Source organism: Haliotis cracherodii, unplaced genomic scaffold (genome assembly GCF_022045235.1).
Source record: "Haliotis cracherodii isolate W230 unplaced genomic scaffold, xgHalCrac1.p SCAF_2, whole genome shotgun sequence".
Taxonomy (NCBI): Eukaryota; Metazoa; Mollusca; class Gastropoda; order Lepetellida; family Haliotidae; genus Haliotis; species Haliotis cracherodii.
Window position 1 is genome coordinate 41448075 of NW_027266275.1, and position 25860 is coordinate 41473934.

Here is a 25860-nt window from a genome sequence, read left to right on the forward strand (position 1 = left end):
GGATGGCCATATTGTGGTTCATACGTTTTATTGAGGCTGAGCAGAGACCATATTATATGGTTTCTGGGCTGAGTTATTTTTTTAAGAAAATGGAGGCTGTGTTTTTTATTTACACAAATTTATTAGCTGTTTTTTGTTGTTGCTATAAGCTATAAGTTCAGTGATTAATTAATAAACTCATTATTAAACCTTACCTACTTGTGATCCTTCTGCAGTTCGCTAGTTTGGACCTTCGTAACTTTGTAGATCCTTTTGATCCAGACAAACCAAGAATTCTATGGCTGGCGTGAGGTGAAATGAGGTGGATGGAGCTGGACATCATCTTAGATGCACAGGCCAAGGCAACAAGGCGCAGCCCCAGAGCCCTCGTCATTCACCTTGGCACCAATGACCTGGGCATGGTCAAGGGCAGCCAACTCTACCTTGACATTAATATGGTGGCGTCAATCCCTGGGATTCGACTCTGTCCAGGCGTTACTGGCATGATGCCAGTCTTTCCCGACTTTATAGCGTATGTTGGGCAAACAATTGCCAGTATATTGGGCAGCGGCGGTAGTTGTCATGTCAGCGTCGCCACAATGGTTTTACTAATTGGGTCAGGCAGCGGTAGTTGCTTTGGCCCGCTACCTAGGGCCGGGCAGCAGAAGCTGACCTAAGCCAGCAGGGGTAGCTATGTTTGGCAGTGTGGTAGTTGCCAAGCAATGGTAGCTTTTAAATATGCTGCTGTGGGGGCCTGGCAGCTGTAGCTGTCCCAGGCCAGCAGCCGTAGCTGCTAATCCTGTTGGCAATGCTAGTTGCCATGGCTAAGGTAGTTTTTTCGCCTACCCAACTAGCAGCTTAGTGGCCCACTAGTACCTGCACACTCTCTGCCATTTACTACACTCTCATCTCGTGTTTTTATTATCCCCAGTTTGGTGGCCTGTGCCTCTCCTTTGGCATATCACTCGATAAGTTCAGTGATCAATTAATAAACTTGTTATTGAACCTTACCTATTTGTTATGTGACCCTTCTGCATTTCGCTAGTTTCGACATTCGTAACTTTGTAGATCCTTTCGACATATTTTCGCTAAACCCCGTCTTATTTAGCAGCATCCATTTATATTTGTAGTTCATCCACTATTTTTGTTTGTTGTTTAACACCGCACTCAACAATGTTCCAGCCATGTGACAGCGGTCTGTAAATATTCGAGTCTGGACCAAACAATCCAGTGAGTGGTGTCTAGTGAAACACAGGTAAATCTGAAAGTATACATGTATAACACTAGATTGGTAATTAAAGATGAATAAACCTTCCTTGTGGTGCATGGTGATCTTGTCTGTCGGCATCTACAGGGGAAGTAATTTTGTTATCTCAAAGACGTACATACGTATCTATATACGCCTTTGGGTATCTCAAACTGAATCCAGTTCGGGTACAAAATGAATATAATATCTGTATCACGGAGCAAGGTTGCTTCCAGTACACACCGTTTAGATTGTGCCATGCTGGATTGGGTTTGTTTGTATGCTACTGTGATTTTGTTACACTTCAGGAACAAATGTTACCTATAATTAATCAGGCCTCGTCCACTGCTCCAGTGTGGGCGGAATACCCCATTTTGTGACAATATGTTTGTCATGTTGGCCAGACTATAAGGGCTTAGTTCTGATTGATAGCCAACACTAGCCTGTTACTTTAGTCACATCTTGTGACGACAAGTTAGTTTGGCTTCAACTTCCATACAGATTTTATGTTATAAAGCAATCTTGTTTCGAAATGTAACAGAACAGGCATGTTAAAAATTCTTGAAGGTATAGTATTACCATCGTAATGAAAACGATTATGAAAAAACTTCTTACGATTAACTGCAGAACTGATTTATGCATCCATTTCTTCCAAATCCAACCACCTCAGACTTAGGTAGTAGGCCTAACTGTTGTAGGAATCTCAGGGCTAACAAAAACGAACAATTTATAACCCGCTGTATTTCAGATTTGCAGACCAAATGAAAATAGATCTATAGACTGACCACGTTTAGATTGATTTATCATATGTTTATCCAGCCTGAAGATACCTCATTCAGTTGATCCATTTCCAGTTAGGCATATATTTTTGTCTTAACTAACATAAAATGGCTTACGTGTAAATAGATCCAATTTTCTGTAAATAGTGGCAATAAAATAGGTTTACAACACAATATCCATAATCCATCTCGAAAACAGAAACTAAAAGAATTATGGCAAAACGGACTCGGCCTCGAAACTTTTATTATTATTTGGAAAGCTAAAAGCTTGGTGACTGTCTTTACGCATAAGACAGCGAACACCAGTTTACTCAACTTTATTTTCGGAGAGCTATATCAAGGGCCGCTACTTCATATTTACACATTTCATTTGTAGGTTCACTGTAGAACTGTTGGATTCAAAGTGGAAGATGGTTTTGTGGAATTGTTTGTGTTTACAGTGTAATGTATACATCGAATATATTGGTAATTTCAATATATGTACAATAGCAAATGATGGGATTACTAGTAGACGCATGATACGTCGTCTGCTATGGGTAGATAACTCCCGATAAACCTTGGACGACCTAGCAAAACGGCGCGGAGCATAAAATAATCCTAGATGCAAAGTTCCCATACCGCAACTTATCTATCACTGACATCTGAATCCCAGTTGACAGGGGTCGTTGAGTGTTAAATGGGACCGACTGGATCAAGCTCATTATAAACGAGTAAGTAAACGTGCAGGATGAAGCCTAAGTCTGATGTTGGTGACTTTTCTGAATTTCTCTTTACGATAGGCGATAGTATATTCAGCGGTAGAAACTAACAGTTTTAGTCCACTAGTTTTTATTATGATAACATATAGCAAAACCCCGAAAAATTGCAAATTTTTACTAGTCCTTATGATACCTAACTAATGGCCTGTTTAGCAAAGACTACAGGACTTGTGCCAATTTCTACCACTAATCGGCCTATCATCCGATACTTGACAATAAGTTTAGATTGATATTATAATCTCCAGCAAAGTCACAGTAAATATCTACCAACATACTTGTTTATGACTATTCACATATGACTGGAATGTTACTGAGTGTGGCCTAAACAACAAACAATCATGGAAAATGAGTAGGCTAAACATTTCTGTAACTTATAAATAGAGGACCCAGGACTGTGATGTTTCAGATGTTCAAGCAGGGATGGAGATATGAGAAGGTCTGCAGCCCCCAGCCAGCTGAATCCAGCTAAAAGGACGAAGTTCTCTGTACCATTCAAGAACCCAAATTCTTCCAAAGTGCAGGAAAATGAAGCTGTGGTGTCAAAGGTAAACTGTAAATAATAAAACTTATCCTATCTCACACTATGCATCTACTTTCTTCTTTTGATCCTATATGTAAACATGTGGGATTGGCTTTCCCCCAAACAACGTATTGAAATAAATACTTCCACAAGTAGATGTATTGTTAAATTACCTAGTAGATACGAAAGACAATGTGTTCGCTGAAATGTTGCTCCGACAGATGTCACTGATGAGGTTGTCGCACATCATTATGGAGCTTCTATTGTCGAGTACTTTTTCGATGTTGATGTCCAATTTTTTACATTTATACATTGCTTTGATATTCAGTTTCAAAGTTTAATCCTATACAAATGCAAGTGGGGTAATTTTTTCTGATTATTTTGAGCTTCTATGTTTCAAATAGTGATGCTGTCGCGTGTGGTTATATTAGTAGCATGAAACAAACATCACTTAATGGTTCAATGAAAATGGTAAGATAGTAATGGTAATGTGTCTTGAAATTCTTCTAATCAAATTGTATTTTTGCAGCCAAAGAAAACAGACCTGTCTAACCTTGTGTCTACATCTGATGTGTAAGTTAACACTATCACAGATACACCTTTATTTATTCTTCTGATAGGGTGTACTAAAGTATGCTTACAATTATGGCTGTTGTATGGGACATGAACATGGTTGAAGGGAATCACTCAGTTACTAGAAAGTAGTATTTTACAATTAATTTTCAGACATTTCATGTTCTCATATATTTTGTGATATTCATTTATCAGTTTGTGCATGACTGGCTATATACTCTTTATTATCTAGTGAATTGTTACAACCATAGTTACATGTTTTTAAATAGTCAGCACATATCTCTAGTAAATTATTTTTAGACAATGGAAAACAAAACTTGCTAATACGAGTTGAAACAGGAGTATATTTCAAAATCCCGAAGGTGAACTGTGTAAAAAGTGTAGTTAAGGGTTTGTAGAAGACAAGTACCACTTTGTTCTCGTGTGCCCATTGTATCGAAGTCTATTTTGTACATGCCTGGCTCCCTTTATGTATCAATTCCAAATATCTTTTAAGTTTAATTGATTAATGTACACATTTGTAAATATCAATATATTTAAGTCCTCAACAGATTTTATATGTCATGCAATGAAGTTAAGAGATGATAAGACAAGTGCTATAAACAATCAACAATTAGTTCTGTACATCTACTATTTACACTGATTTGTGCTATAGGCCTCTGGCCTGTCAGTATGTCTGCAATAAAGCATGTTGGTTGTTGAAAAGTATTGTCAAACCATTTTGATATTGTTAACAAGTGGTAAGGATAAGTAATATTATAAGGACCAGGTCACCTATTTCACAATGTTTCTCAGTGTAATTCCATGAATTCAATTAAAAGAAAATTTGGGAATATATTTCTAAGCTCCTCATGTCAAAGAAAGATTAAAATGTGCTATGACATGATCAGCTGAGAAATATGTTTCCAATTTTTTATTTTATTGAATTACATGCAGCTTTGGTCTATTTGTAACAACTTTCTGAAAAGACTATGTGACTTATCGGTAATTGAATAGAATATACATGCATTTCTATATTTTTAAACAGTTGTTTATGACATGTCATATTTGGCCTACTTTGTCTTAAATTGCCAATAGGTTGTTAGTTGTTCAGTTTTATTTTTAAACCCTGAAATGCATGACATAGGTTAGAAAGTTTACTGCAGAGAGAGACAGTGCCTACGTGGCGGTTCATCACAGTACTTAGTCAGCAGCCAATAGGCTACTGGGCTCATTTACTGTGGAAATATAAGAGAAGTAACTACATAGTTGTTAAAAAAACAAGGTGTAATTTATAGAACAGGGAATTAATTGAAACCAATATTGTTCATAATGATTTAAACATGCCTGTGCTGATTAAACATTTTTGGAAAATTATTTTAGCATAAATTTATTTTGTTTGCCATTTTAATAAAGATATGATAATTTGTTGGCACAGTATTGATGTTGTGTCTTTTTTTATAATTATATTGGCAATGATATATAAGTGAAATGTGTGGTAACCAAACATAGAGCATCAGGTAACATATTGATACATGTGACCAACATTATTGTATATTTTGAGGAGAAAGTGACTTTCCATTTCACAGTCCCTCCTCCCCATCAATTGCCATAGACACTGAGGATGAGGAGCCTGGGCCTACATTGCCTGTCTCAGGTGGAAGCAACATTACTCCTCTTGAGCAAGACAATGGCGCCACTACACACATTGATAAGACACAAGCCTCATCTACCGTAAAGTCCAAATTCTCATCACCTATATTGGGAGTCAACAAGTTTCGTTCTCCCTTGGGTCAAGTGGGAGAGAGGAATACTCCACACATTCAGAATGCCAGAAAGACACACATGGAAACAAGTAAATATACCCTATTTGTGATGATCATCAACTACTGTGGTTTTTAAAACAATATGTGTTACCAAGTTACGGAATGGTAAACATAAACAGATATTGGTATTCATGGCACTGCAAATTGTATGGACATAGATGTTATTAAAGTCTTTGAAATGCATTTAGAAGTGATACACATAAGGAAGAGAACTATCAGTGCTAATTACTGTAAAGTGTTGGCTTCCATTGTCTATTGCTAATCACCTATCAGCGCCAATTATCTGTTGGCTTCCCTTGTTAAGTTTCCACCTTTAGTTATCTTATTACTTTTGTTGTTCTTACATATACATATATATGCTCTCTGCCTCACATCATTCATTCACCTGATAAAGGAGTAAGCATATACTCCGAAACGTTGTGTTCCTCTTAATTAATAAAGAAGTTGACATCCATAAATTCTCTTTCTTATAAATGATATTGTTATGATTTTTTTATATGAGATTATAAATATAATATATTTTGTATATGATCAAGTACTGTGTATTATGTATGATCACAGATAACAAGAAACATCACTTTGTGTTCACCTCAGTGGTAATGTTGAAGCGGTATTCAGTCTGTTAACTCTGTATTCATTCATGAGCTAAAACCGTGCATATGTATTGCTGTTCATTTAAAAATTGCTCCCATGTCATGACAGTATTTGATTTATGCATTGAGATGTAATCCTGTGGCCACATACAGCCACCAATCCACTAGTCTGCTAGTCATGATACTGGTGAAAATCTGGAAAGCGTTAAAGGCTTTAAAGAGCAAGTAAAGTGAAAAAAAATGATTGTGATTATTTTGCAAATATCAATTTCCGATATATATATGCCTTCAGTTTATTCAGGGAACAGGCATTTCTTGAGTGGAATAGGGTTGAAGGCAGCTGGTGTATTACCCAATATAATATATATATATACGGTAATACAACACCAGCTGCCCTCAACCCTATTCCGCACAAGAAATGCCTGTTCCCTGAATAAACTGAAGGCATCTTCAGTGTTGTTACTTGAGGTGACATAAGTTGTGGACACGGTAATAAATTAGATGAGCAGACTGAAAGAGAGATGTTTTGTATAACAAAATCTGAGGCAGAAGCAGGCAGATCAAACATTGGCCCAATTGTCATGATAGTTAAAATTGTACAGCGCATCAAACACCGGGAACCCATTTTAACCCCAGTGAGGGGATTCCCCACAGCGGCGAAATTTTTCAGTTGGGGGGGTGGGGGTGCGATTTCACCTGCCGTTTTTTATCAGCTGTTTTACACTATTTCCGTTGTTTTTGTTTTTTTTCAAATTTAATTTTGGTCAAGCATTTGTGATTAAGAGTGCCCTAAAGTATTAAAATCTACAAAGTTGCTACTTGACTTTTCTTGGCCTTTATAGAGACTATGTGTCTCCTAAATTAAAGTTACATTACATAAATACAAGTCTGAAATGATCTGTGTACTGGTTGAATGTGTATTGTGGTGTGTATACTATAATAAATATTTCAAGAGTGATTTTAAAAGCAGTTGCAAAATTTGAAAGATACACCGGATATGTGCCTATCATTAAAAGCAAGCCTGACTTCTAATTGTTATAACATTTTAGGAAAAACTGATTAATTACTTTCAACTGTTGTAGGCGCCTCAGCAACCAAGTTAGAGGCAACACCACAGAAGAACTACCTCAGTGTTGTTTGGTGTAAACGATCGAAAAAGAAGGTGAGCATCTGTCCTAGTGGATGCCAATGTTAATCTACTAGTCCAGAAGTAGAAAGTTTTGAATACATCAGATATCACACAGGATGGTATGATAGTCTTTGATTTGATTTGAATACCTCATAGATACATACATCTTCAGTAGCAATGAAGACAATGACATTTTCATTCAGATGAGTGTTAAAGCAAAGCTTTTACAAACAACATGGAACACTAAGAGAAATGAACTTGCACTTCAGGGCATTACAATATGTAAGTTAACACATCCAGTGTTGTGAGCATGGATGTACATGGTTTTTGACATACAACTGTTGGGCAATGGGAATCTCATGTTTGTTTCAGCACAAGAAGTGGGACGGAGATGGTGAGTGATTTATACAATGCTAGAAATACTCCTGCAGTGTTTGAAATTAAGGGGGTCCTGGGGTTCTTGAGGTTAACTTCCTTCATATTTGAATCAAGGGACCCCCTAAATCTAAGTCTTTTACATTAGGGTTTAGACTAACACTTGGTCTGGGAAAACATTTCTTTAAAATAATTGTAAATTTTGTTTTCAAGAGAACCTTCCCCCTACTGCTGTGGAAGCAAGGAAACTAGAGTTGGTTTAGTTTCATCTAGACTTGCCCAGGCTTTTTGTAACAATGTACTGCTTATTGCCCATGGTGATTCTTAGGTGAATTAAGCTCCAAGTAACTCATGCTTGTCATGACATTCAACTTAAATGAGGTCATGATGATGTCCAGGCTGAATGTGTGTCATCATTCCCAGTTGTGTGGATCTTGTTATCAGGCTCTGTTCTGTGGGTTCCCAACACTGTTGTTATCGGGCTCTGTTCTGTGAGGTCCCAACTCTGTTGTTATCGGGCTCTGTTCTGTGGGGTCCCAACTCTGTTGTTATCGGGCTCTGTTCTGTGAGGTCCCAACTCTGTTGTTATCGGGCTCTGTTCTGTGGGGTCCCAACTCTGTTGTTATCAGGCTCTGTTCTGTGAGGTCCCAACTCTGTTGTTATCGGGCTCTGTTCTGTGGGGTCCCAACTCTGTTGTTATCAGGCTCTGTTCTGTGAGGTCCCAACTCTGTTGTTATCGGGCTCTGTCCTGTGGGGTCCCAACTCTGTTGTTATCAGGCTCTGTTCTGTGAGGTCCCAACTCTGTTATCAGGCTCTGTTCTGTGGGGTCCCAACTCTGTTGTTATCAGGCTCTGTTCTGTGGGGTCCCAACTCTGTTGTTATCAGGCTCTGTCCTGTGGGATCCCAACTCTGTTGTTATCAGGCTCTGTCCTGTGGGGTCCCAACTCTGTTGTTCACAGGCTTTTGTGATGCAGCGATAATATTACTTATAGCAATGTATGTGCCACTTATCAGTTTCTTCAAAAAGCCAACTTTACCTGAAAAGCCAACACAATAGTCTTCCAAGATTAAGTGTTTGAGACATGTAAAAGTATGTGATGGTGTGTTCATGTGTTATCATAAGGATTATAAGGGGATTTCTTTATACAAAAATAGAAACTTTTGTGCACATAATGAAAAAACTATAAATTTACCATTTGTGTTGTGAAAGTGTGAAAATGATCAAATCTGAACTGTTGAAGTGATTGGAAACTTTTCCATCACATCTGTAGTAACTGCTTACAAGATGGTATAATACATACACTTGTGTTTGTGCAGCGGTGCTGGTGACTCATGGCAGGAGTGTCACTCTGTATGACATGGAGAGCAAAGAGTGAGTGGCCGTAACCTTTTGTTTCATCTCATATGAGTCAAGATTAAAACTTTAATATTTCATTTTTTATATGAAATCACAACTTTGTAAAATGTCTCCAAATAGCATCTACAGCATGTTGTTACAGTACATGTTTACCTTGAGTATTGAAATAAGAGATGATACAGGGACTCTTGAACAACTTGGAATATTTTCGTATTTTACATAATGGTGTACCGGTATATCAAATTGATATCAGGAACTGAAGGGGAGCCAAGATAGTTTCCCCTGTAACTGAAATTAACTGGATAAGATGTATATATTCCAAGATAAAATCAAGGATTCTCAAATGAAAACATTAATTTGTCATGATTCAAATTCCTTGTGCCAGTTGTGTTTCCGGCTAGTCTTCTATCTGTAATGTGGGTGCAAGTTACAAGACATCTCAGACTACTTACATACACTGAATACATTCCTGCATACACCGAACACATGCAGGTCAGAATTAATATTGTTTGACAAGGGTGATCTTAAATATATGATCTTAGAGTTGACAGACAACATAGATGGCGTTTATTATGATGACTACACCCGTAAAGATCCGGGCAGCGAATAAGTCTTCAGCAACCCATGCTTGTAGTAACAAGCCTAGGTGACTGCTTGTCTTAAGAGGCGACTAACGGGATCAGGTGGACAGGCTTGCTGATGTGGTTGATGCATGTGATTGCATCCCAATTGCGTAGATCAATGCTTATGATGTCAATTACTGGATTGTCTGTTCCAGAGGCAATTTTGTCAGCATATAGCTGGAATATTGCTGAGTGCGGCATTAAAGAAACAAACAAATATTTTGATGAAAACAGTCCAAGCAAGTTTGAAGAATGAAATACACATGTCTTTATTCAGGATTGGTCGAGGCAGTGGTTACAAGGCCAGTGAACTGGCATCCCTCAAAGACGATGAAACACTCTGTGTTGGTGGCAAGGAAATACAAGTCAGTCGAGTAGAGATTAAGTTGTTTAAAGATTATACATACTGCTTGTACTTGTTTCAATTGGACATTTCTTCATGGTAGTTACCCAAACCTTAAACAATACAAAACCAATCAAGCTTTGAAAATGTAAGTATATCTGACGATTGTGTTGGCAGTTTTGATGAAGCCTAGTGTAGGTTTGAGACATAGGTAAGAGAGGGTAAGTGACACAAGGTTATCTGTACATGGTGTTTTTATTCCTTGTTGCACAGGTCATGTCAGTACTGACAGAGGAGCAGTTTACATCAGGGAAATGTTTTACCAGCTCTGCAGGCTCCGTCCCACTTACTGCTGCTCAACACAACACAGGTAATTAGGACACTGATAAAGAAGACGTAGGTAATTAGAACACTGATAAAGAAGACACAGGTAGTTAGAACACTGATAAAGAAGACACAGGTAGTTAGAACACTGATAAAGAAGACACAGGTAGTTAGAACACTGATAAAGAAGACACAGGTAATTAGGACACTGATAAAGAAGACGTAGGTAAATAGAACACTGATAAAGAAGACACAGGTAATTAGAACACTGATAAAGAAGACACAGGTAGTTAGAACACTGATAAAGAAGACACAGGTAGTTAGAACACTGATAAAGAAGACACAGGTAGTTAGAACACTGATAAAGAAGACACAGGTAATTAGGACACTGATAAAGAAGACGTAGGTAAATAGAACACTGATAAAGAAGACACAGGTAATTAGAACACTGATAAAGAAGACACAGGTAATTAGACCACTGATAAAGAAGACGTAGGTAATTAGAACACTGATAAAGAAGACACAGGTAATTAGACCACTGATAAAGAAGACACAGGTAATTAGACCACTGATAAAGAAAAACAGATAATTAGGCAGAAAATTGATCAATTCTGACAGAAGTTTTGTAAAATCTGTTGAAATCACTTCATTTTCTCTGTGGCTATTTGGTGTTCAGGAAAATTGTCGCCTTGACTTTCAGTGGAATTGGCTTTTCAGGTATAAAGAAACCTTTCGTGGACCCAAACAAGGATAAACACAATACAGCCCCCCAGGTAGAGTTCCATCTGACATGTTGTAATTTGTCACAGTCTAGTATTTATATTGAACCAGTGATTTGTTATTTGAAACATCTCAGATTTGTTAGTTTGAACTGTTTGATTACTAAAAGTTGCCTGTGTAAGCCGCCTCCCTCCAACAATGTGGCATGTATTTTTATTGACAGTCTCATTTGCATGGCATTAAACATCTTATTCTGGAGGAAAAACATAGCTGTAAATTCCAGTATCAAAATACCTCTTTCACTGCAATTCTTAAAAATCAGTATCAGAACTAGAGTGATGTAGAGTTCTTGTGCAAATGGTTATACTGTCACTTGTAGGTTAGAACGGATATTTGTGTGAAGCCAAGATTTGACCCCACTGCCCCAGGAGCTCTTGTGATGAGAAGGCCACACTCTTCACATCAGGTATGTGACTGCTCTTGGAAGGAGTTCGTGAATGTTGTTTATGACATATTTTGCAATATTAAAACAGCTATTTCACACCATCCTGTAAATAAGAAAGTTCCAACCAGACAAACCATTGGCAACATTTTGATTGAATGTTTCATCATGCATAAGATTACGGTCGGATATTTCCCCCTGAATCCCCACTCAATTGAATTTTGGATATGGTTCCACTGGTTGTGAAGTCGCTCTAGCAAGTACAGTTGCCGTGATTGTGTTACTTGATCTGTCCACAACAGACCCATCTAGGTTTCATCAAATGTTATTATGTGTCTGACCCACGTTACTTTGGGCTTTCTTCCCACTTTAAACTGTACATCTGTGATATAAGTGCAGTGCTGTTGAAAGTGGTGTCAAACCCACTCAGTCACTCACTCATTGGTTATATATATTTTCACAGACCATATGCACTTATCATCATCAGTTCAGGAAAGATGGACACAATGGCACAATGAACCATGTTGGTATACATCTTGGTTTGCTGAATTATTTCACCTGAGCATCTTCACCTTTACTGTGACAGCTCCCTCCCCCAGACGGTAGTCCTTTGTTACACCTGTACTTGCTGTGCCACAGTGAAGCTCCCTCACCCCAGACAGTATTCTCTTGTTACACTTGTGCTTGCTGTGCTACAGTGACAGCTCCCTCACCCCAGACAGTATTCTCTTGTTACACTTGTGCTTGCTGTGCCACAGTGAAGCTCCCTCACCCCAGACAGTATTCTCTTGTTACACCTGTGCTTGCTGTGCCACAGTGACAGCTCCCTCCTCCGAGACAGTAGTCCTTTGTTACACCAGTGCTTGCCGTGCCAGTGACAGCTACCTCCTCCAAGACAGTATTCCTTTGTTACACCTGTGCTTGCTGTGCCACAGTGACAGCTCCCTCCCCCAGACAGTATTCCCTTGTTACAGCTGTGCTTGCTGTGCCACATTGACAGCTCCCTCCTCCCAGACAATATTCCTATATTCCTTTGTTACACCTGTGCTTGCTGTGCCACAGTGACAGCTCCCTCCTCCAGACAGTATTCTCTTGTTACACCTGTGCTTGCTGTGCCAAAGTGACAGCTCCCTCCTCCAGACAGTATTCTCTTGTTACACTTGTACTTGCTGTGCCACAGTGACAGCTCCCTCCTCCAGACAGTATTCTCTTGTTACACCTGTGCTTGCTGTGCCACAGTGACAGCTCCCTCCTCCAGACAGTATTCTCTTGTTACACCTGTGCTTGCTGTGCCAAAGTGACAGCTCCCTCCTCCAGACAGTATTCTCTTGTTACACCTGTACTTGCTGTGCCACAGTGACAGCTCCCTCCTCCCAGACAATATTCCTTTGTTACACCTGTGCTTGCTGTGCCACAGTGACAGCTCCCTCCTCCAGACAGTATTCTCTTGTTACACCTATACTTGCTGTGCCACAGTGGGAGGTCAACAGACAGAAGCTGGCTGTGCTAGATGTAGTGGTAGACCCTTACCTGTCCAGCCACCTGCGGGCGCACCAGCGGGAAGGTGTGTTGTTCCTGTACGAGTGTGTCATGGGCTTCAGGGACTTTGCTGGACAAGGAGCAATCTTAGCGTGAGGCACAATTTTTCAGGATTGTCTAAGAAATACAGCATTTTGTTTCTATTAATAAAGACTGTCTAATGTCAAAGTGTATCAGTCATGTCTGAGTGTCTGATTATTACTCAAGGTTCACATTCCTAATGGAAGAATTGACATTTCAGGAATATTATATGTATCCATTGAAAAGCTAATTTACCTAAAGCTAAATTTGATTCCCTCAAGTGCCTTTTTCTCCTGTGGTATGTTTTTAGTTTTTTTATCCTAATTCTGTATAAACAAGGTTCACACAGGTTTGAATTGGCCTTAATTTTGCATTCTGGCCTTAAAATGCCCATAAAATTAAATCTACCTTGAAAACACTTTACAGTTCAGTAAAAGGCCATGAAAAGACCTTGAATTTCACAACAAATTCTTTTAAACAAATATATTACATTAATTATCCCCCACCACAAAGAGGGGCAGGAGATATAGGAACAGTTTATCCGTGCCGTAAATTATTTTGTTACAGAGTTATGGCCCTTGCTCCATGTTTTTCAACTATGGTGTCTGCAATTGGGACAACCTTTTTCAGATAATAAAGGAAGAGTCTATGCCATAAAAATAAAACACTGGATGTGTGGACGTGAATATTTTAATAGTGTACTTGGATGTACAAATGGAACCATTCTGACCATGAATTAAAGTAAGAATGTCTGAATAAGTCTGTTTGAAGCACTCAGGGTCATAGCCTTGAAAATGCCTTATATTTGGTGGCTCCAATTATCATGAACCATGAATTATTAAAGTTTCTCCTTGCATGTTGGCAGTGATGACATGGGCCTGGGCAAGACTCTGCAGTGTATTACCATGCTCTGGTGAGTGGATGTTACAAATGTTGTTTGTTTGATGTATAATATTACTCGGACATTTATTTGGTTTTCAAATATGAAATATCCTTGACCAACTGATCTTTGATCGTGCAGGACACTGTTGAAGCAGGGTCCATATGGAGGGAAGCCTGTGATTCGGAGAGCTCTCATCATCACCCCAGGCAGTTTAGTTAAGGTGAGGATGTAAAATACATACTGCCCTGTACTCAGCTTCTTTGATGTATATTTTGGATAGTTTTAAGCTTGACGTAATGTACACATATGGCATGATGCATTGTCTGTGTTCTGTCAGGATGTTCTTCATAATTCTGATCATGGCTGCCATGTCAACATGTATGCAGTCAGAATGTGGTTTGAGAATAACACAACTTTCATGTTTTGGTATGTTTTATTAATGTTATACATACCTACCAGTTTACTACCAATGTCTCTGAAAAATCTGGGTTTAGGAGGCTTATGTTTTTAAACTTATCCTATCTCACCCTATGCATATCTTCTTTCTCCTTCGAACCTATGTGGAAACGTGCTTGAACCCTTTTTCCAGCTTTAAAATAAAAAAACCATTTGCCATGCTCCTCCGTTCAAGATCCCATTCCTAGAATCTTCACGCACACTCGATTGTGGGAAGAACGCTATTGTGAAAGCTCCTTCCAAGGACACTGCCGAGGCTATACAGGACCAACGATTGGGGTCTAAGGATTGGAATTGACGCTTGACAGGAGTTCTTCCTGGGGTCCTACAGAAGGTAGAAGCCACCTATCACTGATTTTAGTTGCGCCCTTTTGTCCAACATGCAACTGGTTCCCCAGCATGCTAAAGCTAGCCAACAGACAATTCCACTGTCTACCGCTTCGGGAAGACCATCTATGCTGGCACATTTGCAGAGTCCCTTATCACAAAAGGCTACTCCAGGCGAGTAGCAAAGACTATTAATGCAGCAATCACTCATCCGTTCCTACAAGTTGGTGGATCAATCTTCACGATTTCGACATGCTGCATGGGAACAACAGACCAACCAACCAGTGATTACAAGACAGATAAGAACTTCAAGACGATCATGCTGAAGATCATATTTCTACTGGCCCTGGCCCCTGGTCTTCGTTGGGATTTTCTAGCAAAGAATCAATTCCCCGGCCAGTCTGATTGGTTATTCACGATTTCCCCACTCTTGTTGATTTGGGGATGAGATGACCAGGAAGATCTCTCCCTCTGTCCAGTTTGAGTGCTTCATATCTCTTTGACTGCATCTCGTGAACGCAGAAAATCACGGAAGAGACTCTTCATCCTGCTATCGACCACTTCCATCTCAGCGATTGCCCACACTACTCTCTTTTTGTCGTCGCTCCATCATCCTTTTGCTGGGCTGTCCACAGTAGTTGCACCCTCTCCACCATTACGGAAGGGTGCTTCTGGAAGTCAGACACAGTTTTCGCCTCTCACTACCCTCATGACATCTGTAAAGGATGTACAAGGTCTTCACAAGTTCACGGCGCAGCTATTATGAAAAATAGAATTGTGTCCCAAACCTTTATTCTGCTCACCAATGCCTCGAGTATGTGATCTAGGGTTTTGTTTGGAAGATCCTTTACGGATATTGTCGATTATTCCTCTTCAAGCCTTCATTTGGCTCATACACTCGAATGTGTTCAATAACCTTGATGTAGCAATAAAACAAGTCACATCTATTCTACGTCCGAGATAGCACTGTGACATGTTTGAAGAATCGATACCAGTAGACAAACCCGGGTCGATTTAAACACGTTCGGCATGTATTCCCAATCTCGTTCTGTTTGGATCGAGTAATGTATCAGGATCGCCAACACTTTCAATCAAGTGTTTTTTCCCGCTCACGAGTTCAGCAGCTTCCTAGTGTCTTCTCACGGTTGTAGTCTATACAGGCTAGGGTATCTGCAGCCCACAATCCAACCATGGGATAAATGCATAGAGTGAGATAGGATAAGTTTTAAAATTTGGAAATATTAAGTAAAAATTGTACATTTATATACTTACCCTATCTCACACCCTATCGTGATATGCCCATCCGACCATTCCCGCATCTCAGTTGTTCTATCTTGATAGCTCTAAGAAAGAGAATGAGTTGGTAGACCATGGACGGTTACCATGTACGAGAGGTATGTAATTGACCAAGCTGGGGTCGTAACCATTAAGAGATGCTAAGGTTGGAAGTTTAGGAGCTGGAAACAGGGTTCAAGCATGTTTCAAGACAGGATCGAAGAAGAAAGAAGATATGCATAGTGTCACATGGTTTGGCGTCTCCTGGCTCATCTCGACGCAGCTCTACGTCATCCCGGTCTCGTCGCCGTTCAAGGAGCCATTCCCCGTCCAGATTGTGATTCCATTTAGATTCCTCTGAGGGATCCTTCTTCCCTGACTATGACCCACCGGACTGAGTCAAGTTGTCGATTGAATGGCTAAACGGTTGACTTCTGTTGCATCCCGCTATATGAGAGATGACTTATGTCCTACCAGTAACATCAGGTTGATCATATGAGCAAACACTTACGTCTGTCTTGAGCTATCTAAGTTTTAGACCTGGTCCAGTCCTTCCTTATTCATTCCTATGCCATTACAGACACTGTTGTTCTGTCTCAAAACGAAACGGGGAGACTCAGCAGGTTATGGCAAAATTGGACCATCCTAGAGAACCTGTATGGAGCCTCATGGAGCTGTTCATCTTGGGCTGTGCTGGGATTTCATTGCCAAGAATCAACTCCCAGGACAGCCAGACAGGTCATTCACCATCTTTCCCCTCTTGTTGATCATTGGTGCAGACGATAAAGAGGAACTTTTGTTATGCCCAGTGCGTGCTTTGTGGTATTTCCTCAGACGTTCTAAAGCACAACACAAGTCCAGGAAACGTCTTTTTATACCTCTTACTCCTACTTTGCAGGTGGAGGTTAATCGTAATACTATCTCCTTATGGCTTCGGTCATTCTCCAGGCCGACCTGGACTCCCCCATGGTCAACAACCCTCACAAGATCAGGGCTGTCGCATTGACCATGGCTCTCCATAGCAACTGCTCCATCAAGTCTATTATTAGTGTTTTTGGCACTCCGATATCGTCTTTACCAGCCATTATCTACAAGAAGTGGCCTTGGATGATGAACCCTGTGTCCATAGTTTGCCATGGTGGCAACCCCTGACCCCTGACCTCAATGATTCTCTTGGACCCTTGGCACGTCAAAATCTCTGGTTTTATCACCCCTGATTTCTGCATTAGCCCGGTAGGCCAGTTTAAGTTCTGGCTCATGCTTTTCGCTATTGCTGTTCATTTATTTGGTCTTTCTATGTTCTTCAAACTTTTGTTTTCCTTTTGACAGGAATGGTTATTGCTTTCTGTCATTGCTCAGGATTACTTAGACCTTGACATGCATTTATTTCGGATCACGTCTGAAGGTAGGCCCGCCTCCGTACCATCTGATATATATGCATTAAGGAGTAATACAGGATAAGTTAATATTTTTTGTAAATATAAATATTTTTTACATTTGTATACTTATCCTGCATTACTTCGTCGAAGTGCCCTCCCATTGTAGTGCTGCCTCCCCATGAAGTCTTCAGATGTTACATATTTCGCAGTAATGTGCTCTTATGTGACGTCACCACTTCCGGGTCACTTGGCAGCTGTGTGCTACACTACTGGTTGGAACAACTTTTGTAGCTGGACCTCAAACAACTTAGTCTTTCTGTCAAAAAACAGCAGTCAATGCATTTAGGAGTAGAACAGGATAAGTATACAAATGTAAAAATATATTTCGATTTTACTAAACTAAATCTTGAGGTGTGAACGGTGATGGAAGGTGAGGTTTGAACTTTCAGATTGGTCCATTTTCCAGGGATGTCCTGCACATATTTTGAATAATCATGAAATTATGCTAATGCCATGTCTCACTAGAGAGGGGTCACCTATTTTTATTCCTCAGGATTTGAAATTCCATTACTCCTTTTGTAATTGTTAAACTTAATCAAAAATTCAATATTTTCTATGAAACTGGTGTTATTGCTTACAGGAGAGATGATGACACTTACCTAGAGTATTAATCAGTGTCATTTTTCCTATAAAATTGTGAAAAACATTGGCTGTTTTGACTGACTGCCATCTGGCCTGCTCCAACTGCCCCTGTAGATATAGTTGACACTGCTATATTAGAAGAGCTCTCATTGGCCAAACTATAGTAGACAGTGATTATTCTTAGAATATCAGTACTTCCTTGGCAGTTGATGATCTAAGATGTCATGTCATGAAGAAAAACTGGATTTGAATAGAAGCTCATTTTACAAAACACCTTTGTATTTGTGATTATGAAATGAGGGAGAACGTGTTCTGAATAGCGAGATCGGTAACTGAAAATCTGTTTATGCCATGCGGATATTTATTGTATATATCATCTGAATGGACCACTTGTACAGTTATTAGTGTCTCATTTTCAAATTTTCAACCTAATTTTACACTCAAGTTGCAAATTTGGCTTTGTGATATTTACAGTTTGGCAACTATAATATGTTTTTGGTGCTCTCAATTCAGTTGCTAATACCGTAAATGTGGGACATAGTTATACATGCAATAGCCAGATGCTGCTGATGGGAAGTTGCTGTGTACCTGGTAACTATTCTGTTTGGGTCACCTTTATTCCTAATCAGAGGTTTCTATTGTCCAGAACTGGTTTCAAGAGTTTAAAAAGTGGCTTGGTTCTGAGAGACTGAAGGTGTTTGCTGTTACTGCCAACAACAGAGTTGAGGTAAGATCTTCAGCGATGATGGGTATGGAAAACCAATGTTTGATCTGTTAGCAGTGACCTAGTTCCTTTGAAGATTATGCAATTGATTATGTATGTATGGCCAATAATGTAATTTGTCCATTGCCTTAAAGGGCAAGTTCACACGGAAATGAACCATTTTTTCTTGTACTTTTTCCACATTAAAAGTGTTAACATAGAAGTATCATAGACAAAAATATAAAAACATCATATTTAATTAACATATTTATTGCACTAAAACGATTTATATTTTTCACATTTACCAAGTGTTCTATTTCCATAACAAAAACACCATGGCTTATGCCCCTTGCAATATGACGTCATTGGTGCCAATTGATAAACATTATGACGTCATCATGCTTTGTTAGAGCCGCTTCACGTGGTGTAGGTACAGTTTTGTGATTCTAGCATCTCAGATGCCAGCCAAAATTGTGTTATGCTGAGTCACCACTGCGCCGGAGTGTGTCGTAGACCATATTGTTTTACCGCAAACTGGTCCTTGATATCTTTTGCGTTGAGAATAGACAGGGACCCAGTTGAATTGGCACCAATTACGTCATAATCTAAGGGGGATAACTCAGGCCTATTTCGCTCGTAAAACGAAGGCCTCATAACGGCATATCACTTTCACACTATTGTGAGCTTCCTACTTTCACTGTGAAAAAAAAATGAGTGTATATTTTCAAACACAGATACTAACTAATTCTAAAATTGCGTTTTGTTTAGAAAAAGAAAGAAAGTGATTTTTGCGTGTACACTTCCCCTTTAAAGTGCTACCTCAATATTTGTGTTTAAGTCTTTGGAAATAACGTAGGGAAAATCTCTTCCAAATAAGTATTAAAGAAACTGTTGTTATACTTGGCCAAATCTTTTAGCTCACCTGGCCTGAGTTAATGTCATCAAAAGCTGTCAGCCATCAACTTCTCCAAAATGGCTTGCTTGATTCAACTGAAATTTTGGGTTAAAGTTGTTTTTATTAAAAGGGGCTTCATGTAGTTACAAGGCATCAAAATTAGAATTTCAATATGGCTACCTGTAAGCCATCTTTGATTAAAGACAAGAAATATTTAAAAACATTAGTTGGTGAGATGGTCACCTTGTATAGTTTGTTCAAGACATCTTCATTAGAAGCCAAATATAGCTGCCAATCATCAAACATCTTCTCAGAACCTCTTCTGGCTGTCATGGGAGCCATATTGAAAAGTATATTTATAGCCATTGATCAGTGTATTGTTAAAAAATGTATTGAAATTTTGATATATTAATATGTAGGTAGTAGTGGGGCTTAGCTTATATGTTCTGTTTCCTGTGATATTTACATTTTTACCTTGATTTAATCTTTTCGCTTTGACCATTCTGAAAAGTGAAACTTATTATGGCCATTACTCAACCATTTTCTTTAAAGAAATGCAACTTTATATTCATGTCTACAATTCAAATGTCTGTCTGACTAACCCTTACTTTTTCCCCCAATAAAATCGATCTTTGAACAAACTTAGTTTCTGTAAACAAAACTACAAAACTAGTCCCTGTATTATGTGCATGGTTAAATGCCAGACTGAGGAAGCCAAACTGGCATGCATGGTTTTCCTTATGCAAGAGTGTGGAAAAATCAATGCCCGACTTGCTGGATTCGTTACAAAAGTTAGCCAGACAAACAAAATAATCAGCTGTATGTGCCTGCAGACAACCTTAAAATTTAGAAGGCCTTCAGTCAAGGCCTTCATAAAATATCCAAAATATTAAAAAGTGAAAACATCTCCAATCCAAGTGTATTGTTTACTTCCTTGTTCTGATTTCAATCAGTTTCAGACACACACTCTGATTGGTTGATCTGAGTACCATGTAGCCAGTTGCACAACATATTGTAAGAAGTGAAGGCAAGTCATACTGGGTGCTCAGAACATATCGTCACTATATGGCTGAAATAATGCTGATGTGATGTTAATTGTTAACTCACCCACTCACTCAAAACATATGGTTTTGCTTTGATTACGGTCTAGAAATGGAGGAATTCATTATTCATGTTGGGAAAAGCCATGGCGACACAAAAACGGATTTATCAACATCAAAACTAAATTTTGGCAATATTAAAAACACCAATTTGAGTCAATAATCTGGACAAGCAGACTTTGTCTCCAGGCAAGTGGATCTGTACTATTTACTTGTCCAAGGGCATGTTCCCAATTTTGATATTTCCACAATCCAAACCCCTGTAATGATGACCATATTTTGTTCAAATCATTAGGATTTTACTGTGTGTATAGTGAAACAGTTTGGAAAATTGTATGGCATTAGAAAAATTACTACTAAAGGCTCTGAGTTGAAACTTTGTTCTCAAGTAACCTTAACAGTTGTGTATTGCAACAATGCTCTACAATAGTAATTTGTTCTTGCACATTTATAAACGTTGTGGATAGTTACTTCTTTCAAATTTGTTATTACTTTTTTCCTCAGTATTTATGAAAATATTTCAATAGCAATACTTACAGCAACTTTTTTCAGTGGCTGTATTTGTTGACATTTTAAACTGTTGAGCTTCAGTGTTGTGGCACTATTTTAATGGTTTAAGAATTAACTAACCACTTGACTTGGATAGGTCAAAAACAATATCGAATTGTGGGGAGAATAAGTTTGTATTGTTACTGAAATTTGCTGATTTGTGACTTGATGAGAACTGACTTGTGACTTGTGTGTGAGAGTTGCAGGAGTACACAAAGACAGCCATCTACCCAGTACTCATCATATCTTATGAAATGTTCGTACGAGCTTACAAAGTGATCCAGGAGGCCCACTTTGACATAGTTATATGTGACGAAGGTCATAGGCTGAAGAATACAACAATCAAGACTACTTCGGTGAGTTGCGGAGTTGCTTGTTTTTATGCGTATGATATTTCATCTTTACTGATCTGTATTGATATGGATAGAAATTAAACATGTTAATGCAGGAACTCTGTTCCGATGGAGCTGAAACTTCACAGGCCTGTTCCTGCTAATGATGGCACCCTAAAATGTTCATAATGCTCTGATATGTTTTTTATATATGTTGCCACAGAAGCAATAAATAATGAAAATCATTTATGATTACTGGTATTATTCAGCCATTCAATTTGTTTTGCAATATTTCAAGTTTTGACCACATGCTCTTAAATACTCTCAAAATGCATTTTTAGCTCTGCAAATATCATCTCTTCAAAAACTGCCGGACTAAAGCTGAACTTTGGCCTTTATGTGTCTTCTTAGATGATATTATATTCTGTTGAAATCAAAGGATTTTATTCAGCGAAAGAATAGAAAATTGTTGGGAAAAAACAAAATTAAGTTCTAAAATTAGGAACTTAGATGCATGGATGAAATGTAGTTACCGGTTTCATATTTAGGTCTCATAATTTATGCAGAACATATTTGGATATCAATGTTTGTTAAGTGGCTGTCTTTATTGACATGATAACCCTCATGAGTATTTTAGGGCTGAAACCTAATGGTGTGTCATTGTAGAATGACAGCAGTGCAGATGATATCAACGGTTTACTCCCACTGTGCCCACTTTTGAATTTGGATCTTATAACAACAAAGGATAAAGGGATTAGGCCGTATCACCATCAGGGTTGCAGTGCCCACTATGCCACAGTGCATGTACAGACCCATGAATATACTAGTATATTGAAATAATAATAATAATAATAATATAGTTTATTACAGTGTCATGTGTTACAAAGCAATACAACATTTAGCACATACTTAAAATACAAACACCAGGCCTGAGAGGGTTGAAATGACACCTTAAGATATTACAAATATTAAAATACAATTAGATATAAAAAGTAAGCATGCACATTCTTAATTACTACATATACACATATTCACTAACACAATCACATAATGCATTCATGCATACACACATATATACATACGCACTCACGCACGCACGCACACAATCAATCATTCTAATATTCTCACGCACATACTAAACAGACACCCAAACACATTCAGATATCCCCCACCCCCTCACTCGAGACATACACGCACGCACACACACTCAACCTCACTCACAAATACACCCTTACCCAAATTCCTGCATCTACACACACTCCATATCCTTTCTTCTGACCGTACCAACATTCATATCCCCTCCACACACACACCCATGACCCATAACCTCACACACTCAATCACACTTTTCATATAAAATTCATATTGAAATGTTATTGTACACATTGCAGCCTTTTGTGATACATTTTCTGAATACATCTCACCAATTCCAACTGGATACATTCAGTGTTCATCAACCACTTATATTTATCTAACGTGGACAGTTCACAGAAACTACTGAACTTATTATTGCATGTATCAAATAAACATTTCCTTAAATCATTGTAGAATTTGCACACCACAACAAAGTGTACTTCATCTTCGATTAACTGTTCCTGACATAGTTGACAAAGTCTATTTACCAAAGGAGTCACAGGCTTGGTATACCTGCCACTTTCTATAGCCAGAGGAAGGTTTCCACAATGTAATGAGGCGAATATACTTCTTTGTTGTCTGGGTAGAGACATTTTCACATAGTGAGAAGTTTGGATAGTTTCTTTATATTTCCTATATGTTCGTAATTTATTTCCATTGCAATTACCTTTGTCATTAAATATATCCGAGAACCACTTTTGTATGTCTCCTGTATCTAACACTTCAAGGCATGTTTTGAGAAATTAGGCACGTTTAGCCTTGACACAAAAATCTAAAACATCCATATTTCCATGAATATCTATTATTTTCACAAATTCACACACCCTATAATCCCAGGAGGATTTTCTTTTAAATGACCATTTATGGACTATGGCACACACAGATGTTTCACAGGAGGTGATGATTTTATGGAAACTTCGAAGAACTTCAATTTTAACTTTAGTATCTTGGCTTCTCCACCCCATCTCGTCTGACGGCAACATTAGAGGCATTCTTTCTCACTCCCAAGAAGAATCAGGAGGCTTTATTCTGAATATAACTTATTTCTTTGTACATATTTATGCCCCACACACTTGCACTATAGTTAAGAACTGGTTGCAAATAACTATCAAATAATTTTGTGTACACTGCATGGCTTAACCTCCCAAATGGTTGAACTTACTGAAAATAACTCCAATTGCTCTGTTTGCCGCTTTGCATATTTCTTTAACTGTTTTCCTGTAGTCACAATGTTCATTGATCCACATTCCTAGATATTTATATTCTGTACAATAATCGGGGGCGGTCGGGTAGCCTAGTGGTTAAAGCGTTCGCTCGTCACGCCGAAGACCCGGGTTCGATTCCCGACATGGGTACAATGTGTGAAGCCCATTTCTGGTGTCCCCCGCCGTGATATTGCTGAAATATTGCTAAAAGCGGCGTAAAACCATACTCACTCTCTCTCTGTACAATAATCGATATTGACATTTCCACATTTGAACTGAATATCACATCTAGGCGTTGATGCTGTTCTACAGTGCATGGTGTTTGTTTTGTCTCTATTCACTGCTAGCTTCCATTTGGTAGACCACTGATGTAAACAATCGAGTTGCTTTTGTAAGTTATCTTCATTAGGTGCGATGAGGACAATGTCATCCGCATACAATAGGAATGAAATGTTGAAAGAGTCAATGTTTATTCCACACTGAAGTTCACTTAAAGCATCTGCTAGATCATTTATATACTTAGAAAATAGTGTGGGTGACAAGCAACAGCCTTGCTTGACCCCAACAGTAACATCAAACCAGTCAGTTTTGTTAGTATTCACCTTGACAGAACATTGCACATCCTGGTAGAGAGATTGAATAAATCTCAAAATATATCCTTGAACTCCAAATTGATGTTGTAGTTTATGCCACAACATATTTCTCTGTATAGAATCAAAGGCGTTACGCATGTCAACAAAACATACATAAGTAGATAGTTTTGACATCTTCCTATTGTATATTATTTTTGTGAGAGTTTCTATTATATTGAAAAAAGCAAACACAAGAATGTAAAAAATGATTTATCATTGGCAAAATAAAAACATATTATACAACAATCCAAGCACAATTATGTGTACAAAATCATTCTACATGTACAATTATGTGTACAAAATCATGTAGCATCGCCAGTAGACTCTATCTTCTTTCCTATTTTTAACCCTGAATTTATATCCACCATATACTAAATTCTCCCCGCCTTGACCGTTAGGAATGTAACTTAATGCTACTTGTGCGTTTGCCATGACTGCACTGACAATTTGTGGGATATCGTATAATTATAAAGTAGTGAACAAATTTCACAAGAGTGAACACTTGTGAGAACATTTCACTTATCACCGCAGTGCCCACTGTACAGGTGAGCACATTTTAGCTGATACGGTCCCCCACTTAATCCCTAATCCCCCCACTGTCTTCCCCATGTTGTTTTAGGACCAAAAACAAAAAGTGGGCACAGTGGGTTTGTCTAATACAGATTTGGACTATTTACAGGTCATGGTAATATAGAGAATCTCACACGTTTATCTTTTGATATCAAATATATCAACTTAAGTTGATTTTATCAACGACTGTTGATATATTTGATATCAAAAGACACGAGGGTGAGATTTTATTTATCAACCAACATCATTCTTCCAACTTTTTCTGTTTGTAGATAGTAATAAGCAGTGTCTTAAGTGTAAAAAGTACTGCCAACAGCTTCTGTAGCAGAGCCATTAGTGATGTAATTTGATTGTGACGTCATGGTAACCAATGACGTCACAATGGTCTGCTAAGCATTGTGATGCAATTTCATTGCAGTGATATCTGCAATGTAGCTTGGTTGACATCAAGCGATATCTCCTGTGGGAGCCAGTTTTGGATGATAAATAGAGAATCTCACCCGAGTGTCTTTTGATATCAAATATATCAACACGAGTTGATAAAAGTGGAAAAATTCCGAGGCTTGCCGAGGATTTTTGCCACTTTTATCAACGAGTGTTGATATATTTGATATCAAAAGACACGAGGGTGAGATTTTATTTATCATCCAAC

General features: G+C 38.5%; 1 protein-coding gene across 1 annotated transcript in view; it reads left to right on the forward strand.

Annotated features, from left to right (window-relative positions):
- Positions 1 to 2504: 2504 nt before the first annotated feature.
- The window catches only part of LOC139469126 (DNA repair and recombination protein RAD54B-like), a 33296-nt gene continuing 9940 nt past the window's right edge, over positions 2505 to 25860 (forward strand). The window contains exons 1-16 of the mRNA XM_071251260.1: positions 2505 to 2714; positions 3169 to 3307; positions 3812 to 3855; positions 5424 to 5689; positions 7336 to 7415; positions 7755 to 7776; positions 9075 to 9129; positions 10015 to 10102; positions 10354 to 10450; positions 11122 to 11177; positions 11504 to 11590; positions 13043 to 13197; positions 13992 to 14039; positions 14148 to 14229; positions 18735 to 18815; positions 21542 to 21691. Coding sequence (XP_071107361.1) covers positions 3191 to 3307; positions 3812 to 3855; positions 5424 to 5689; positions 7336 to 7415; positions 7755 to 7776; positions 9075 to 9129; positions 10015 to 10102; positions 10354 to 10450; positions 11122 to 11177; positions 11504 to 11590; positions 13043 to 13197; positions 13992 to 14039; positions 14148 to 14229; positions 18735 to 18815; positions 21542 to 21691 — 1428 coding nt within the window. The 5' untranslated portion in view covers positions 2505 to 2714; positions 3169 to 3190. The remainder of the gene's footprint in view (positions 2715 to 3168; positions 3308 to 3811; positions 3856 to 5423; positions 5690 to 7335; positions 7416 to 7754; positions 7777 to 9074; positions 9130 to 10014; positions 10103 to 10353; positions 10451 to 11121; positions 11178 to 11503; positions 11591 to 13042; positions 13198 to 13991; positions 14040 to 14147; positions 14230 to 18734; positions 18816 to 21541; positions 21692 to 25860) is intronic.